Here is a 19,874-nt window from a genome sequence, read left to right as displayed (position 1 = left end):
AGGCCAGACCTAGGATGACTCAGAGTCCGCCGTGAGGCGTGAATGCGAATCCATTAGCACCGTGTTGGCGCTGCGGGGGTAATCATCGAGCCCATCAATGTCGATTCAAATCCCTATGTGTGCAAGGGCTGTGGAACAATGGGGCACCTCCAGCGAATGTGCAGACGTGCTGCGACTCACCACGTGGCAGAGTTGGCAGAAGATGTCCTGTCCAGCGCCGATCACACTGAACGAGTAAAAGAGGCAACTCAACCCGAGGCTGAAGAGAAAGTGTATGGGGTACATACCTTCACCACCAAAAGCCCTCCGATAGTCAAATTAAACGGCATTCCAATTTCCATGGAATTGGACATGGGGACGAGTCAGTCAATTATGAGCCAGAAGGTTTTTGAGAAACTGTGGGGCAGCAAGGCACAAAGGCCAAAACTAAGTCCGATCCACACCAAGCTGTGCACTTACACCAAAGAGCTCATACCAGTCATTGGCAGTGCGGCAGTAAAGGTATCGTACGATGGAGCTGTGCATGATTTACCACTATGGATTGTACCAGGCGATGGCCCACGCTGTTCGGCAGAAGTTGGCTAGGAAAGATCGGATGGAACTGGGACGACATCAAAGCACTTTCTTCGGAGGATGACGCCTCGCGCGCCCAAGTGCTAAACAAATTCCAGTCATTATTCGAACCAGGCATCGGCAACTTCACAGACGCCAAAGTGCAGATCCATCTAGCCCCCAATGCACGAACCGTTCATCACAAGGCTTGAGCGGTTCCACACATGATGCGAGGGAAAGTCGAGATCAAGCTGGACAGACTTCTACGAGAGGGGATTATATCGCCAGTCGAGTTCAACGAGTGGGCCAGTCCAATTGTTCCCGGGTTGAAGAGCGATGGGACGGTCAGAATCTGCAGGGACTACAAGGTAACGATCAACCGAGTCTCGTTACAGGACCAGTACCCACTACCCAAAGGGGATGACCTGTTTGCAACGCTAGCGGGGGTGGGGGGCAGGGGGGAGTCATTCACCAAGCTGGATCTAACCTCTGCTTACATGACACAGGAGCTGGCTGAATCTTCAAAAAGATTGACGTGCATCAACACGCACAGAGGACTGCTCATATACCACAGATGCCCCTTTGGGATTCGTTCGGTGGCAGCCATCTCCAGAGGAACATTGAGAGTCTGCTGAAATCGGTTCCGCGCACCGTGGTGTTCCAAAACGACATCTTGATTACTGGCCGCAACACGACCGAACATTTGCACAGCCTGAAAGAGGTTCTCAAGCAACTGGACAGAGTGCGACTCAGGTTGAAACGCTCCAAGTGTGTTTTCCTGCTGCCAGAGGTCGAATTTCTGGGGAGAAATATTGCGGCGGATGGCATCAGACCCACGGACTCCAAGACGGAGGCCATCAAGAATGCACCCAGACCACAGAATGTGAGGAGCTGCGTTCATTCCAGGGACTCAACAATTCTGGTAACTATTTACCGGGGTTGAGCACTTTGCTGGAACCACTGCATTTATTGCTACACAAGGGTGATGACTGGGTTTGGGGTAAAGCTCAAGAAACCTGCCAGAAACCTGCTATGTTCCAACAAGTTACTTGTATTGTATGACCCGTGTAAACGTTTAGTACTAGCTTGTGATGCATCTTCGTATGGAGACGGTTGTGCGCTACAGCAAGCCAATGGGTCAGGCAAACTGCAACCAGTTGCATATGCGTCCAGAAGCTTATTTAAGGCTAAGCCTACAGTATGGTTGAAAAAGAAGCATTAGCATGTGTATACGGGGTTAAGAAATTGCACCAACACCTATTTGGGCTCCGGTTCGAGCTCGAAACCGACCACAAGCCGCTCATTTCGTTATTCTCAGAAAGCAAAGGTATTAACACCAATGCTTCGTCCCACATTCAAAGATGGGCACCAACATTATCTGCGTATGATTATGTAATCCGCCACAGACCAGGCACGGAGAACTGTGCGGATGCCCTCAGTCGGCTACCACAGAGGTGGAAATGGCGCAACCCGCAGACTTGCTCCTTGTAATGGATGCTTTTGAGAGGCAAGGGGTCACCCATCACGGCTCACCAGATCAGGACCTGGACTAGCCAGGTATCACAAGTAAAAAGCTATGTCCTCAATGGGAGCTGGTCGGCGGTCCCAGGGGAAATGCAAGACGAAATTAAGCCGTTCCACCGACGCAAGGACGAAATGTCCATCCATTGGGACTGCCTCCTATTGGGGAATCCTATCATTTTGCCAAAAAAAGGCAGGGAAAGGTTTATACGCGACCTTCACAGTAGCCACCCAGGCATAGTCATGATGAAGGCTATCGCCAGGTCGCATGTTTGGTGGCCCAGCATTGACTCAGAATTAGAGTCATGCGTACACCAATGCAACACTTGCTCACAGTTCAGCAATGCACCAAGGGAGGCCCCACTGAGTCTGTGGTCATGGCCCTCCAAAACATGGTCAAGGGTGGTAAGGTATGCTTATTGTTACAGGTCATATCCAGTTACAGTCATGTATAGCATGGTAAGATAGTTAGATACAGTAATGTGAGATACATGACAGTGCCAAAAAAGGGCAGGGACACTTTCATTAGTGATCCCCACAGTACCATCCAGGCATTGTAATGATGAAAGCGATAGCCAGATCCCACGTGTGGTGGCCCGGTATCGATGCAGACTTAAAGTGCTGTGTGCACAAATGTAATACATGTTCCCAGTTAAGCAAAGCACCCAAGGAGGCGCCACTAAGTTTATGGTCTTGGCCCTCCAAACCATGGTCTTGAGTTCATGTCGACTATGCAGGCCCAATCTTGGGAAAAATGTTTTTAGTGGTTGTAGATGCATATTCCAAGTGGATTGAATGTGTGATAATGTCGGCAAGCACGTCCGCTACCACCACTGAACGCCTCCGGGCCATGTTTACCACGCATGGCCTGCCTGATGTCCTTGTAAGTGACAATGGGCCGTGCTTTACCAGTGCCAAATTCAAGGAATTCATGACCCGCAATGGGGTCAAACATGTCATGTCTGCCCCGTTTAAGCCAGTGTCCAATGGTCAGGAAGAACGAGCAGTTCAAACAATCAAGCAGGGCTTGAAAAGGGTAACTGAAGGCTCACTGCAGACTCGCTTATCCCGAGTCCTGCTCAGTTACCGCACAAGACCCCACTCTCTCACCGGGGTCCCTCCCACTGAACTGCTCATGAAAAGGGCACTGAAGACAATGCTCTCATTAGTTCACCCTGACCTACATGTAGAGAGCAGGCGGCTTCAACAGAATACGTATCATGATCGCGCAAATGTGTCACGCGAAATTGAAGTAAATGATCCTGTATTTGTGTTGAACTATGGACAAGGTTCCAAGTGGATTGCTGGCACTGTTTTGGCCAAAGAGGGGAGTAGGGCGTTTGTGGTCAAACTCGCAAATGGACTCACCTGCAGAAAACACTTGGACCAAACCAAACTCAGATTTACGGACCATCCAGAATCCACAATATACTCTACCTTTTTTGATCCTCCAACACACACACAAGTGGCAATTGACCCAGCAGTTGACCATGAAGCAGAACCCATCACCCGCAGCAGCACAGCAAGACTCACCACCCCCAGCAGTCCAGCAAGGCCAGCTGCGCAGCAGCCCAGCGAAGGCACAACAAACGACTCACCAACACTAGCATTTGCACCGAGACGATCAACCAGGGAAAGGAAGGCCCAGATCGACTCACATTGTAAATAGTTACACTACTGACTTTTCTGGGGCGGGGGGGGGGGGGGGGGGGGGGGGGGAGTATGGTTATGTATGTAAACCTGTAATTACCATGACTAACCACCAGAGGGCTTATCCCCTGGAGTCCCAAGGGATTCCACAATCCCTTGGGAGCACCTGTAAATAAGGAGGCCTCACAGGCTGGAGAGGCACTCTGAGATCTGTAATAAAGGACTACGGTCACACTTACTTTGAGTTTGCAGTATCTAGCCTGACTCCTTATCCAAGACATAACAGGCTATGTGTTAGCCAAGGAGGGGAATAGAGTGTGTGTTGTCAAACTTTTGAACGGACAAATGTGCAGAAAGCACTTGGATCAGACCAAACGGCGGTTCACTGACAACCAAGAACAGTTTGAAGAGGACATTACCATCATTGATCCACCCACACACACCCAACCAGCAATCGACCTCGCGGTCAACCACGAGAATGGACCCACCATGCTCGACAGTTCGATCAGACCAGCCACACCGCAGTGCAGCAATGATCTGATCGACTCACCCATGCCAGGACTTCAACTCAGGCAATCAACCCGGGAACGCAGAGCCCCGGATTACCTCAACTTGTAGATAACGTACATAAGACTTTGGGGGAGGGGGGGAATGATGTTATGTATGTAAACATTACCAATGTGTAAGACTTGCCACCATGGGGCGCACCTGTGGGAGACCCAAGGGTCACCTACACACCCTGGGCAAGCAGGTATAAAAGGCAGTCTACCATGCTGCCTCCTCACTCTGGAGTTACAATAAAGAGACCAAGGTCACAACAGTTTGTGCTTAAGATATACAGTCTTGTGGAGTTATTCTAAACCTAACAGGTTCCTCTCCAGGCTCCTCTTCCTTCCCCGCCCCTCTCCTGGGGTGGTCCTGCATTCCCCATTGGCATTTCCTGTCCCCTAATGATAAAGTTGTGCAGCACACCACAATGAACTCAGAGATCGACTGAGGGGAGTATTATAAGCAGCCTCCAGCCTTGAGCACTCCAACTGTCTGTTCGATGATGTTGCGTGTGGCTGCTTGGCTCTCATTATAGTGATGCTTGGCTTCTGTCCGAGGGTTCCGGAGGCGGGGGTGGGGGGGGGGGGGTTCATGAGACAGGTGGCGAGGCCATAACCTTTGTCCCCAAACATCCAGCTCTAGCTTTGTGGTTGACATTGAAACATGCATGAGACACTGCTCTCACACAAGATGAAAGCATCATGGATGCTCCCTGGATATTGGGCACTGACTGCCATGATGTGCTGAGTATAGTTGCAGACGATCTGTACGTTCATGGAGTGGAATCCCTTTCGGTTTCGGTAAACCTCTGGATTCTCTAAAGATTTGCTGCCTTCTCCAAGATTTAGAGTGCCCTTGACTGTACGCACATCGCCCAAAACCCACAGTCCTCTCACTTTGGCTCTTCTTGGTCATTGGGAAGTTTATGAACTCCATCCTGCGTGCATACAGTGCAGTAGTCACCTGGCGAATGCAGCAATGTATAGCATGCTGCAAGATGGAGCATATGTCTCCCGCTGATGCCTGGAAGAAGCCGGAAGCATAGAAGGCAAGTGCCGCAGTCACCTTCACTCCACAGTCAATGCAGTCCTGTTGCCGCTGGTAGGCTGTAGGTCTGTCTGTATGAGCTGGCATATCTTTATGACCACCTCTTTTCGGAAGCGCAGCCTTCTAACACATTGTGCCTGAGAGCTGCAGGTATGACGATATTCCCTGTAAACTCCTCCTCCCCATACGTCTGCGACCTCTTCGATTACGTTGAAAATGATAATCAATGCGCCTGCTTCCAGCTGAATATAGCACCAGGATTACTGGCTCCCGATATAGTCTGGCCCCCACCTTTTAAAATGTCCTTGTCTTTTAAAATTAGAAACGCACAAACTTCACGATCAAAAGTATGCAGTAACACAACGTTCTTCTCCCAATGCTTTTAATCAATGACAACTGCGACTTTCTCCTCCATTTTCAAGATGGTGCCCTTAGCGCCTGATGCGCCCTGGGTCCGACCGGTTTTTCTTGGCGGGTTCGCGGGCAGATGCTAAATCGGGCGATGTGCTCAAAAGTTCCGCCCGGAGTGCTAGTGCTGCGATGCAGGCGGTTTACTTCATCCAAACGGTCAAAACAGTGGTGGGGTGCTAGGTTTTAGCGCCACTGCAAAACCATTACTGATAATTCTGCCCGGGCGCAAAATGTTGTGTGTTTCGTTTCACGGCCAAAAAATTATTTTTGCGCCTCGTTGAAGTGCTAAATGGGGCACAAATCCAGGCCTGTAACTGCAAGATTTGACTATCACCAGGAAAATCAGTGCCCAGCTCCAGGTATTTATTTGGAGCTTTTAACATGGAAAACATCCCAGAAATGTAAGTAAACACATTGGATGTGAGATGCTATCGGATCATTTGTATTTTTAATCATTTTTCAGAGCTTTAAAAAAAAACGTGTGTGACTAGCCAAAGATTTAAAATACAAGCTTTACATACAACTATTTTACCAGAAAAAGAATTTGTGGAAAAACAGTTGAACAAATCTCAAAACATGGTATTAAAGTTTATATTTTAAACTAATTGGAAAAATTACTGGCAGATAAATGTAAAAATGGAAAAAAACACACATATTGGTGACTGTATTTTCCCCAATAAATAACAAGAAGGGCATTGTGTCATTGGGAATAAACTTACCGGTTACCACGCCTGTGTGACATCAATAACTTCCTTTGAGAATATTTTGCAGTAAAGTTAGGGAACTGAAAAAGAAAATGGAAAGGGAAACTCATATTATGTAGAGTGATTATAAAAAAATCAAGGATATTGGTAATTTATTAAATACAATCAATACAGTGTTGAAATACATCGAGCAGTACAAAATGTCTCCCTGAATCAGTAAAATATAAACTGTCCTTGTCATGACTCTACTCCAGCACCGACCGTGTGCAACTTGGGGCCTGTCACATGTAGACATCCGGTCTTGCCGGGAATCCACGTGGCCACGTGACAAAAACACGTCAGCCTCCAGCCGTACACTGGCCACCAGCCGAATTCCAGCCAATCATAAGTAGAAGAATACAGCAAAACACGAACTAAAACACGAACCACCAATCAGCTGTCGTACTTCGTGGATCGTCACAATGCTTGCGCTAACACCGTTGAGGCAACAAATGAAATGCCGCCGGATTGTGCCCATCACAATGGCAGCCAATGAGTTCTGGCTGTGATCACTCTCGCTTGTGACGCTTATGAATAGTTTAACTTGGTGCGGCCGCCATTTTGTATTAGGAGAGGAGCGAGGATAGAAGTGTTAAGCTGTTGAGGGCAGTTTCGTGTTGTTTTCATCTGTTTTGAGGAAGGACTTCTGTATCATGTATAGATTTAGAGCATAAATACGTATTTATATTCAAGGAAAAACGTTCTTTTGTTTAAGAGATATCAGAGAACGGAAGTTTTATATTTAAAACGCAACGATGGCGGAAGACACGGCCAAGGCGGACGCCTGTAAAGAGTATCAGTCGTCGCTCGAAGACCTGACTTTCAACAGCAAACCCCACATCAACAACCTGACCATCCTGGCCGAAGAGAACCTGAAGTACTCGTCGGAAATCGTCAAGTTAATCGAAGCACAAATAACCAAGGTTTTTAAAATCAGTTTTTGTTTTTATTTTAATTTTTTTTTGAACAAAAAGGAAATTCGGAGTAGATTTTTTTTTAAGTCTTTGTTTGGTGGTCGACTCTGATGCGGTGAGATTCCCTCTCGCTCCCCACCCCCCTCCACCCTGTCCGTGTCGTAATGTTAATTAAGATGGCGGCGAGGCCCAGAGCCCGGCCGAGCTGACGCACAAAGCCATGATGCGGATTTTTCTTCTCGTCTGCTCACCGTCTCCAACCGACCCGGGTCGCCGGCGCCTGAGCGCAGGGCCGATCCAGCACGTTGGTCGCGTCTTTAATATCGTAACCCTGGTGTTGGCGGGGTTTTTTTTTTTGTTCCTGTAATTTGTTTTTAAATATTCTGTCTGGGAATGTTAGCCGATGGCGGTTATATATATGGATTTTAACCGGAGCCCTGTTGGACCACACCCGCCCCACGGACCGCTGTCCAGTGTATTGTTTCTACTCACGGCACGGAGTCTGGTGTAAGCTTACTTTGGGCGATTGGCTTGCAGTTGAGACGTAAGATCCGACGTTGTGCAAGACCAGCCGCAGCTGCACCCAGACCGCAAGAGACGCCATGTTGGGTGTTAAATTACTTCGTAGTTAACTAAACCTGTTAAGCTTCGCGTGTTTAAATCAGAGATTTCCAGTGTTCGTTTGTGCTTATATAGCTTAAATGTTAGCATCCCCGGAGAGACTGATTTAAAGTGCTGCCCCATTAAACTATTATAATCCGTTTTAATCATTAGTTAAACAGCTCACGTCTTGCTTGCCTTTTAGTTCACCTTTAATATATTCCAACGTAAATTGAGATAATTGAATAAAAACAATAGTGTAGTTGGGGATTTGACTTTGTAACCGGGCCAAAGCGAGTTTAAGTTTCTTTTTAAAAATAAAGGATACACTTAGTTTTTTTTCTCATTAAATGTTCTAAATGGCGGTAAACTGTTTAAATGATTGGTTATTTGAAAAAATGCTAATAAAAAAAATGAAATACGTTCCTTTGTCTTATTTCTTTCACAGACTTACAAGGTTTTCATTACAGTGTTTCAGTCGTTGGTATTCTGTTCAAGAGCACATTTATCACAAACAAAACTGAATGCTTATGGTGAGATAAGGGCTTGTATGTTTTTAGGAAGGAAAGATGACACATTCTTTAGTCAAACTGCAACTTTTTAGATCTATTGAAATGAAAAAGGAGCCCATGAAGATTCAATTTCTGAACCCACATTCAACTTTTACATATGGGATATGCACCACTGTTTTCCATATTTGTCTTAAGATTTTTGTTTCAAACAATAATTTCATAGGCTGGGTTTGTTTTCTTGGAACAGGGAAGGCTGAGGGGGGACCTTTATTGAGGTGTATAAAATTAGGAGGGGCCTAGATCGTGGATCGGTGAAAACTATTTCCCTTAGAGGGGTCAACAACCAGGGGGCATAGATTTAAAGTAATTGGTAGGATTTGAGGGGAGATTTCTTCACCGAGGGTGGTGGGGGTCTGGAACTCGCTGCCTGCAAGGGTGGTAGATGCAGAAACCCTCACCACATTTTCAAAAGTACTTGGATGTGCACTTGAAGTGACGGAACCTACAGGGCTTCGGACCAAGAGTTGGAAAGTGGAATTGGGCTGGATAGCTTTGTCGGCCGGCGCAGAAACAATGGGCCGAAATGGCCTCCTTCCGTGCTGTAAATTTCTATGATTCTATGAACTGACAGAAATTCTCTAATCGAATTTTATTGATGTCTTAAAACAGCAGCAGAGCATCATACAGGGGTTGGATTTAGCTGATGTGTTCAGTCTTTGTCACCAGAAAGCTTGTGTAATATTACATCATTTTCTGCGCATACATGAACCAAAATATAAAGTGTAAATGCAAAATTGGACATTTTGCCTATCATTTTTATTTCCATTTACCTTAAATTAGATTTCTGTCTTTACAAAACAGGAGAGAAAGCTTAATTTAATTGAAACAAATATAATTTTTAAAAATCACCATTGTAAGTAAGTTGATATTGGTAAATGTCTTCATTTGGAAATGTTGGCGTTTAGATGCCATCATAGTTCTGAAAATATGAAATATGCACTTGCTTCAGACGAGATCAAGCACTCTTGGTCCATTAATGGTTCTCTTGCGTAGTGTAAATCCAGCATTTAGATGTACCTTGAATCTAGTCTAGCGGGACTCCCTTTGGTGTCATGTTTATAATAAACAAGCTTAGTATGGGGCAAAACCACAAAGCACTTATAAATTGTACAACTATTATAAGTGCGCTTATTGTGCTTGGTCATTTCTCAGCTGCTTTTAAAAGTGTTGATCTTACCTATGACATCTTGACCCACTTAAGCATTCAGTTTTGTTATCTTGAAAGTGCTCTTGATTTTTAAGCTGGACTAACTTAAGTGCTGCAACTGCTGCTCATGCTGTTGCAAACTAATTCAGCACTTTGGAAAGACTTGTGTTAATTTACTCCACTGGTGGTCATTTTCATGTGGCAATGGTTTAATGACCTTGACATTAATTTGTCAAGTGTCCTGAACTACCAACACTCGCTTAGTTTTGAAAATGAACAAGTTTGATCAATTGCCCCCTTTTTTTTGTTTATGGGATGTGGGCTTCGCCGGCAAGGCCAGCATTAATTGCCCTTGAAATTGGTGGTGAGCTGCCATTTCAGAGGGCAGTTAAGAGTCAACCACATTGCTGTGCGTCTGAAGTCACATATAGCCCAGGTAAGGATGGCAGATTTCCTTCCCTAAAGGACATTAGTGAACCAGATGTTTTTTTTTTAAAACGATAATCCGATAGTTCATCCAATCATGGTCACCACTACTGATACTAGCTTTTTAAAATTTGAGATTTTATTTAATTAACTTCATTTTAAATTCTCCAGCTACTGTTGTGGGATTTGAACTCCCGCCTCCGGATTATTAGTCCAGGCCTCTGGATTACCAGTAACATACCCACTATGCTACCATACCCCAAGTTATAAAACTTGATGTTACTCATTACTTTTATGGTACCCATAACTCATGTGCCGTTGTCACTTGAATTCTCGGTTAATCCTGACTGGTGGAATTGATAATTTAATATTCCCATTTCTTGATTTCACTAAGAAAATAAATAGTATCTAAAAAAGCCCACATTACCAGAAGATGCTGACCAGTACACCTCAGTAGTTCCTTCAGTATATCATTGTTGGAATAGCTTGGCTTGTTGGAATCTGGAACTGGGTTATTAAAGGAAAAGGCATAGGATTCTCCTTTAGTGTGGAACACTGGAGTGACCTGTATATATTCACTTTTGTAACGTATTAAACATCTTAACTAAATTAATTTTGTGTTCTGTAAATATTATGGTTCTCTTCACTTCATCCTGCTGATTAGCATCTCCGCTTTTGTAATTGGAAAAATATTGCCAGTCTCTTATGGATAAATGCACAACCCCTTTGGAGAGGGAGAAATGACTAGGTGGGAGTTATGTCTTTCTCCTCACCCCCCGATTTTTTGACATGGACTCCAGTGCATTGAAGTCCCAAAATTTATTCTGGTGTTTCTTCTCCCATTCAACTCTTAGATGATTGCGGAGATGATATAATGTCTGCTGGCTGCTATATTCTTGAACTTCTATTATTTCAGCAATCCATCAGATTGAACAATACAGCATAAGCACTGAAAAACTGGTGGATAAACAGAATTTGTGGCAGATCACAATATTCCAGTGCAATCCAGTACATTCAAGATTTTGGGATCTGATTCATAGTAATCCATAAAATCCACGCATTAAATCAAATGAGCTGTTAATTGCAAATGCAGATTTCAGGCATTACGGTGGCTTTTTTAGTGATAACGTGTGCTTCATGGATGTGATGGAAATTATTTTCAATTATATAAAATATGGGCATATGAAGGAAGCAGTCAAACAAGTAGTTTTATTAAGTAAGCATAGCCTGACCAGGTGTTAATTATGACAAAAGTATGTTTCAATCATGAACTTTGTAATTTTACAAAAGGGCGAATTGGTGCCGGTTGTGTTGGGTGTTTGTTAGTTCTAAGCATCTCCCAGGTGCATTATATTTGCCTATAGTCATGTCATGCCTGTTTGATCTCTACTCCCAGAGACTTTCCATTCCAAAATAAATTTGGTTGGGGGAAAGTTGCGTGTGACTGGTTGAATGCAATTTTAAAAGAAAAACAGTTTCCAATAATGTTTCATGGCTGTCATTGCAGCTAGACCCTTGACTTCAACAGAAGATATTTATATTTTGTTCATTAGCAATTATCAATAGACTCCAAAGCAAGTTCTACAATAAACTTTTCAAAACTGAAACCAGACATGGCATAAATAGACTCTGATTTCCTGGAGTCAAACTGGTGCAGTAGTGAGCTAGCTGTGGGTTCCTTAGCATGCTTTGTAAATATTTACTACATTTGCAGAACATTACTGCATGGTTTATATTTACAACCCAAGGCGTGGTTATTGTGGTGTTTGAAAAGTCAGCAAACCATTGAACATTAATGGTGCAAGCTCTATTTCTGGACACTAAAATTTAAAGCATGTAAAACTGCTTTGCATGTAATTTGTAATCAACTGTAATGGAAGTATTTATTAAATCATGCATGTTTAAATTTTGAAAGACATAGGATTATGTTCGTGTGCATGGTTAAAAAGAAAAAGTTACTCAAGAACTGCAGAATTCCATTGGGTTGGGTCTGTTGCCACAGCCTGTGTCCACTCCACATTTGCAATACCAAATGCTGTCTTCTAAAAGCCAGGGACTGCAGTGGATAATGGACTCTTTCATAGTGAATGAGTTAACTGTCAATCTCGTGCTCGCTTTTGATGCAAATGGTAAATTAAATCTTGGAAGATACTTCATTATATACCTTGTGGTTCTGTGGTTTGTTCTCAAATGGTGTAATGGTGTATTGTGCACCTACAGATGTAAACCTAATGAAATTTCAAATCATGTGAGTTGTAATGTTGCTTTTATCTTGAAATGGTCCATCTTGGTGTAAGGAATTTAAGCTTGAGGGTGATGAAATGCAGTGCTTTTGAAAATTTAAGTCGTTGACTTGGAATGGACGTAGGCTAGCCTGGAGCATCGGCAACATTGCTTTTGTAAACAACACTGAAAAATGCAAGAAGACTAATGTCAAAGATGTGACTTGGTTCTGGACTACTTTTAACCCACATTATCCTGCAGCCCCTTACCAATGCCAAGTATTCAATAAGCAGTGCTATCTGGACTGAGGTCAGCAGCAGACGGTCAACTTCCAAAATTTCACCTGACATCCATCAAATGAAAGTACAACTATACAGTGTACAACTGTTGACACTGGCTGTGAATCTGTAGGCTAATGTGCATTAATGTACCTTTCTCTGTTGGCCAGAAAACAGTGTAGTCATTTCAGAAGTGAAATACAGTCAAACTACCACTTGTCTTAATTTCCAGTAGAACCAGAGGTGTTTAATTAGCAATGTTCTGTTGCTATTACATGACGATTATCTAGCTCACAGAATGTTCGAAGTGCACGGATATATATTGATATCCTAATGTGCACTGGTGTTTGCTTATTTCATAAATATCTATCAGTCACGCAGCATGTATGATTTGTTAGATATTTGATGCAATATTTTTCAGCTGGTTAAAATTACATACACAAGTTGTGTAATTCTGGTGTGTAACCTTCATTGAGAGTTTTTTGGCGTAGAGGATCTAAGGTTATTTTTTTGTGCCTATGCCTTGACTTTAAGATGTATGTCAAATATGCTTTCTGCACATTTTTTATGCTGCAGTTTGGCCACCTTTCAGTGTGAAGTACTTGCAATACATGCTTTGTTTATTATTACCATATTAAACATTATTTTCACCTAGAACTGCCTTTTTTTTAAAAAAAAAAAGCAAGTGTTAAGATGGTAAACATCCTTTTTATTTTTTGTGGAAGGGAATTGGGTATGTACAGAACTGACTGAAAGGAAACCTGGCTTTTGGGAGAGCTGAATTAACATACACAGTTGAAAGTGTACATGTGAACAACGTATCACTCTCATAGTAGACTCTAGTCTTTCAGGACTTGACTGTATAATAGAAAATATATGCCAAAGGAAACCAGCGAGGTTCCAGACCAAATCTCAGGCCCATGCTGATACAAGTGGGCCTGGAGTAGTTGTGCTACAATTGGCCTCAGCATCCCTACACTAGGTAGAAAAAACAGCCAGAATTTCAGCTTATTGGAAAATGTGGGTGTTGGCTGGGGACAGGTTGGGATGGCAATGATGGTGTGGGTGAATCACATGCCAACACAAGACTCGTGAATTATCCTCTGGGGTGAAGTATGAAAGCCGAGTCAATGGAGAAAATATGAAATAGATAAAAGGGATGTCAAACACTTAAATTGTTTTCCTTTTACATGAAACACAATTCTAAATTTGAACGGAGAAAAATTGAGAAAAACTAATAGTACACTTTTGTATGAAAGTAATTAGGTAACAAATGGGTGCATTAAAGAATCAGTTTTGTCATTGTTACTGAATGGGGCTGGTAAAGATGTCCAGTTATGGAGTACCTCTTCTTGATGGTTCCATCACCACTACTGTTTCCTTGTGACGCAGAAATCCAATTGCATGCTTTGTATAAAATTTATCAGATCACATAATTATGTTAATGCATTAAAGTTTAAATCCGTGTGATCGTCTGTATTTGCCATTTTGTTTAATTCTCCCTCATGAAAAGGGCGATTAACATTAGCAAGCTAGAATATATCCTTCAAGAAAATGCAGCTTTGCAAATAACTGCAAAATAAAATTCCAGACCATAAATAACTTGATCTCAATCCTTTTTTGTGTGGGTCTGAGAGCACAAATTTCAAAGCAGATTTTACCTTGGGTTTGGATCTATCTGGAAAAAATTCTACCGATTTATTGATCTTGCACCTGTTTACTGCTGTAATTCAACTGAGGAATGACTGGCACGTTACATTGTAAATCTTCAGCAACTAATAAGTTGCTGATGCTCGGAGAACATGGAAGACCTGCTTTGAAACACCATGGGTAAACCATAACGGGCTTGTGTACCTGTGAATGTAGCATTCACAGTCACTGATGGACTGTTCTAAGATTGAAATAGTCTTATGAATATTTGGCAACAACCAAATCCTGAAGTTCTTTACATAACTATTGTCAGTAACTGAATTATGTACTTTAATGAAGTTCAGCATTCCAGGACAGTTTTTGCAAATAACTGCAAACAAATCCTCCCATAAAATGTTTCGTGTCGTTGCGATTTAAAAAAATATTGCTATGTCCTGTTTGTTTGTTTTTGTGTTTCCTAATGTTCTGAGTTTTCCTATTGCTGCAGGCCCCAGTTTCAGAGAAGCTCCCAGTAATGTACCTCATGGATTCCATTGTGAAGAATGTTGGAGGAAGCTATATCTCACTCTTTGCTCAAAACTTAATTCCTACATTTTCTAGTGTTTTTGAAAAGGTACCTATAATTTTGTCACTGGAGTAAACCTGTGTATATTGTAAACATTGTACTTAAATGTTTTTGATAACTAGATATCACTGAATTTATTGGTGGAAGGTATGTACATTTATTTATGGAGTTGTGATGTAGGTGAGATCCAGAGGTAATTGTTCCATTCCTGAGGCTGGAGTGAGAACTAGTCTGTTCTAACATCACTCTGTTCCTGTCTAGACTGTTTAAGGTGGATCAATAAAAGTGAATGGAATTTATTTCGTCCTCTTTCCCTCCACCCCCAAGTGTCTTGTATGCAATCTATTCCATGTGTGCTGCAATAGTTTGAAAAGCAGTTAACGAACACTTCAAACTGTGATAACATTCTACAGTGGATAGAATTAAATTAATCTTGAACGGTGATCCTACTGACTAAGGCTTGCATTGGTTGATTAGCTATGAAATTGTAGATATTTTGGCCGAAATGACCTAGTTTGCCAAAAGAATAAAACAAATATTCAGACAAAGTACCAACAGAAAATTTGGGCCCCTCGTTTCTCGAGTTAGTAAATTATGTAGTTTACCAAAAACAACACCCTTCGCAATAGAATGGAATATACCAAATTCAATTTTCATTTATCTATATTGTATATGCTGTAATTCATCTAAACACAAAAAATGCATTAGCCATGAGATCTTTGAAGGACTCAGTACATTATGGTTACCACCAGACTTTATCTAGAGATTGTTAGAATTTTATCAAAAAGGTTATGTGTAAGTAGTCCAAATCAAGCTTGAAATTCTTTGGGTAAATTCCAGGATTCAGCTATTTAAAAAAAAATGTTTGTACTGCTTGAATAGAGTAAAAATGAAATTACTTTAATTTATCTGGACAGTATATGGAAACAATGCTTGTAAAGACATTTCCACTGCTTTGTATGCAAGGCCACTAAATTATATTATATCTGTTGGCTGTAGCACCCATTTTAGACCCGTTTCCAATGGTGCGGGTAATCAAATTTAATTGCATTTGATTTTTGTTAGTGCACCTGTGTCTCTCTCACTTAAGATAACTAGGTCAACAGTAAAGACTGTTCCAGAATTAAACTTCACTTAATGTCTCATGCATGATGTTTTCATATGTGTGCAAGGTTTTGCATATTAAACAATAGACAAATGATCTGACACATCTTCACTGGTTGATGCCATTGGCTAAGACTAGCTTTAATAGTAAATTCCAACAACATTTTCTTACTGTAACCTAGCGAAGGAACACATTACTTTGGAAATAATGGCATTTTAGTGTGATACTTTAAGATCTATTCTTCCCCCTCCCTTTTTTGAGTTGTCCAGTAGTGTGGAGGCAGACAGCCTTTATCTCAGACTGCTGCTCATCCCTCTCTGAAAGTGGCTGGTAGATGGTGTGCAAGTGTGACCGGAGATGAGTATTTTAGATTTTTCTTCTCCCTGTGGGGTAGCATGTGGCCTGTGCTCGGCTCCTTCCCAAAGCGAAATGACTGAAATCAACATGTGTTGGAATTGTGAATGTTAACCCACATCTGTAATTCCATAGTACAGCATTTGAGTACCAACTAGCTCGCCATTCTATGTAGCCCAATATTTATTGTAGCATTTGAAATTTACTTCAAAAAGATAACCTGTGTGAATTCAAGTGCAACATGAGTCATTGGGGCCCTGTTTGTGGTTAGATATGATTGTGTTTAAAAAAAAAAAATGGCTGGATCTCATTCCAATTTCTCTGAATTACACTCTTTAGTTGGTGAAGTTAAACTTTCAAGTCCAGTTTTTTAAAGTAAAATGTAAGTGCAAGCAATATGAAGAATCAACATGTATTACATAATTTATTGTGCTTAAAAATAAAATATTCAATAATTTGCATTGAGCAATGAAAAAAAACAGCAGTATGGAAATATAGGACATAACAATTTAGTTACCAGATAATTAAAATTAACAGTATACAGTATTTGAAAATATGATCACTGATTAGATGCATCAGTCAATTGCATATATGTGTATATACTTGTGTTTTAAAAAGAGATTCCAATTTTCACTGAAATTTATTACACAAATTTTTTGTACTCTTTGCAACTGTTTGCTTCCTTCAAGCCACTTATCACCACCCTTCCCTTGGAGAAGGTACTTTTTCTCTCTTGCTTATCAAGGTGATGATGTAGCTAGGGAATTCAATTCTTCCTAGTTTAGATGGTGTCTAAATCCAACACAACTAGATGCAGTAAAGCCCTCTCCTCTGACACAGCAACATGGTTTAGCCTCTACCTGCTTACTGCACCAGCATAATCATTTTTGCATTTCTCACACCAGCCATTCTGTGGTTTGAGTGAGATTGCCAATTTATGCTGAATTAGAGTTTTGTTCCCATACCTATAGGAACTGAATTGAGACTGCCCCAACTCATTACACACGACCCATACAGCCAGCAGACAGAAAAAGCTTTCATCCTATCCGTCCTGGGCTGGATTTGAACTCTGGTCCCAGAGGCAAAAGGTCAGTGTCAAACACATTGCACTACCCAGTTCTCTGCTATTCTGTTTCCAGGTTGTATTTTTTTCTAATCAAGAACTGATGAACCCACTTAACAAGCAGTTGAATTCAAGCACAGTAGTACACAGCCCTGGTGTGTGACTTTGTTGTGTCATGTACCATTGGAGCAGAAACCACACTTCAAACTTAGTACTGAACATGTTTAAATTTAAATGATGAATATTTTTACAACATGCTGGACTACAGTCATGGTTGTACAAACTATTAGTTTGCTTGTTTCATTACAAATAAAATAATATTTTAAGTAATGCTGTTTATGCTCAGTGTTGCATCCTAGGCATTCCTCACTTTTCCATGACCACAAGGAAGCTATAGTTTCTGAGAGATTTTCATATCGACCACAATGAGTTTTAGTAACCCTGTACTCCAACTGAAGACTTGGTTAAGAGTCAAAATTAGTTGATCTAAGCTGCCTCAGAAAAAAACTTAAGTGCACGTGGATCATTTTTTTACAAAAAAAAGTCAATGATGTAGGCAATTGTTTGAATATTCAACAAGAGTTGAAAATAGCACATATTCAATGTGGGATTTTAAGTGCAACTTTCAATTGATGGAAGCTAGTCATTCTGTGGGAACTAACCCAAAACATTCTCAGTTCTCCATTGACCATTTTGGAATCATTTGTCAAAGCAAATCTCAAATCAATACCAATGATTAGATATATCCTTTCAGTGTGTATATATAAGGTATGCTTGTAAGATTATATATAAAAGGCATATAACACTGCATAAAGCTGGATAATTGTTTTGTTCTTAGGTGGATGAGAGCACTAGAAAAAGTTTGTTTAAATTGCGCTCTACATGGGATGAAATGTTTCAACTGACGAAACTTTATGCCTTAGACGTCAAAGTCAACAAACTAGATCCTGCATGGCCTATTAAGCCTTTACCACCAAATGTGAACAGTTCAAGCATTCATGTAAATCCCAAGTTTTTAAACCGATCGGTAAGTATTACAGGAATCTCACCTCTACCATAAGGAAAATGTACAGCTTGTTACTCGTCTTCCAAGTTGGATTAATGTGCTTGCCAAAATTAAACTTCATGAGTAAATAAAGAAAATTTGCAAAATGTTGTGGTGTTTCTCTTATTTGTTGGCATTTCTTTTGTACCAATTTCCTTGGAGAATTTTAGAATACCCTGGTCATAACTTCACTTTCTCCTTGCTCGTAGCTTGAAGAACCTGCCACCTCAAGTTCCACAGTTGCTCCTGTTAACTCAGCTAAACAAAATATTGCTGAGTCGCAGATAAACGTAACACAGGAGCAAGAGCAGTTTATAAGACAACAACTGTTAGCAAAACAAAAACAGTTACTTGAGTTGCAACAGAAGAAGTTGGAGCTGGAATTAGAACAGACAAAGGCACAGCTGGTAAGTTCAAAGTACTAATCACTAAATGTCAATGTTGGAGGCAATTTCAGTAGTGAGTAGCAGAAGGGATTGAGGTAAGATGGGGTGTAGGTACCCGTGCCTTAGTAAGTTGATTTTATTTCAAATATGAATTTTAATTGTGATAAATTGGTAAAATGTGCATATAACACCAAAACTGTTTTGAGAAGAGCAAAATCGAGGCTCAGGAATAAGTATATTAGGATATCAGGAGTTTGTTTATATTTAGGTTATATTTGTGATTTGTCTGTTACCACGTAAGTTCCATTTATAATTTCTCACGTCCTGAAGTACTGATTTGTAGGGGAGCTGACTGTCCTCCATTACCTGCTAAATGAGAATTTTTCATCTGCGAGCTGAGACAGTGCTATTTAACTGGAGGGCATCACAGACAAGTTCACATTTTTCAGCAATGGGTTCTTTCTAAGACTTTTCCCTTCTCTAGCCTGGGTCACAATCAATTACCACACCACAGAAGCTTTCCAGGCTGAAACCAGTGAACTCATCAGCCACTGGGACCTTTGTGATCATCAGTGCCAGACTGGCAGGGGTTGTATTTTCTAACTACAGTGCTTTGCATTGAACGTTTGACCAATAATATGGATACACCAATGCTAGCAGTATTGCAAGCGTGATAACAAATTTGCAGCAATGGTGCAAATAGTCATTGGAATATAGCTCATTGCAGTTATAAGAACATAAGAAATAGGAGTAGGCCATTTTGCCCCTCAAGCCTGCTCCGCCATTCAATAAGATCATGGCTGATCTGTTTAAATTTGCACAGCACCCCCAAGTTACAAGTACAGGGCAACAATTTATTTCGACCAGTGTCAAACCAGATAATGGCATAATGAGGATTGATCAATAGAAACCATTTTCATCCTGTCCATTATGACTAGTGCCTTAGACTGCTGCAATGTTCTTTGACTACATTTGAAGTTATATTTGCATATATGGAGCATGACCGCATCAACTAAACAAATCCTCTAATTTGTTTGCTAAACCTTTCCTCTTTCTAAATTTAGTTGACTCCT

The 19,874-nt window shown here is 41.4% G+C and overlaps 2 protein-coding genes across 7 annotated transcripts in view; one reads left to right on the top strand and one right to left on the bottom strand.

The window, feature by feature from the left end:
- Positions 1–6,735, bottom strand: part of rab30 (RAB30, member RAS oncogene family) — a 333,798-nt gene extending 327,063 nt beyond the window's left edge. For 3 of the 6 annotated variants that reach the window (XM_070892049.1, XM_070892053.1, XM_070892056.1), the window contains exon 1: positions 6,450–6,735. The gene's annotated coding sequence lies outside the window, so the exon portion shown is untranslated. The remainder of the gene's footprint in view (positions 1–6,449) is intronic. The other 3 variants (XM_070892050.1, XM_070892052.1, XM_070892054.1) reach the window with 3 other exon arrangements.
- Positions 6,736–7,012: 277 nt separating this feature from the next.
- The window catches only part of pcf11 (PCF11 cleavage and polyadenylation factor subunit), a 40,384-nt gene continuing 27,522 nt past the window's right edge, over positions 7,013–19,874 (top strand). The window contains exons 1-4 of the mRNA XM_070892048.1: positions 7,013–7,396; positions 14,771–14,896; positions 18,209–18,397; positions 18,625–18,822. Of these exons, the coding sequence (XP_070748149.1) occupies positions 7,229–7,396; positions 14,771–14,896; positions 18,209–18,397; positions 18,625–18,822 (681 nt within the window). The 5' untranslated portion in view covers positions 7,013–7,228. The remainder of the gene's footprint in view (positions 7,397–14,770; positions 14,897–18,208; positions 18,398–18,624; positions 18,823–19,874) is intronic.

This window comes from Pristiophorus japonicus, chromosome 10 (genome assembly GCF_044704955.1).
Source record: "Pristiophorus japonicus isolate sPriJap1 chromosome 10, sPriJap1.hap1, whole genome shotgun sequence".
Lineage (NCBI taxonomy): Eukaryota > Metazoa > Chordata > Chondrichthyes > Pristiophoridae > Pristiophorus > Pristiophorus japonicus.
This window is presented reverse-complemented; position numbering and strand designations above follow the sequence as displayed.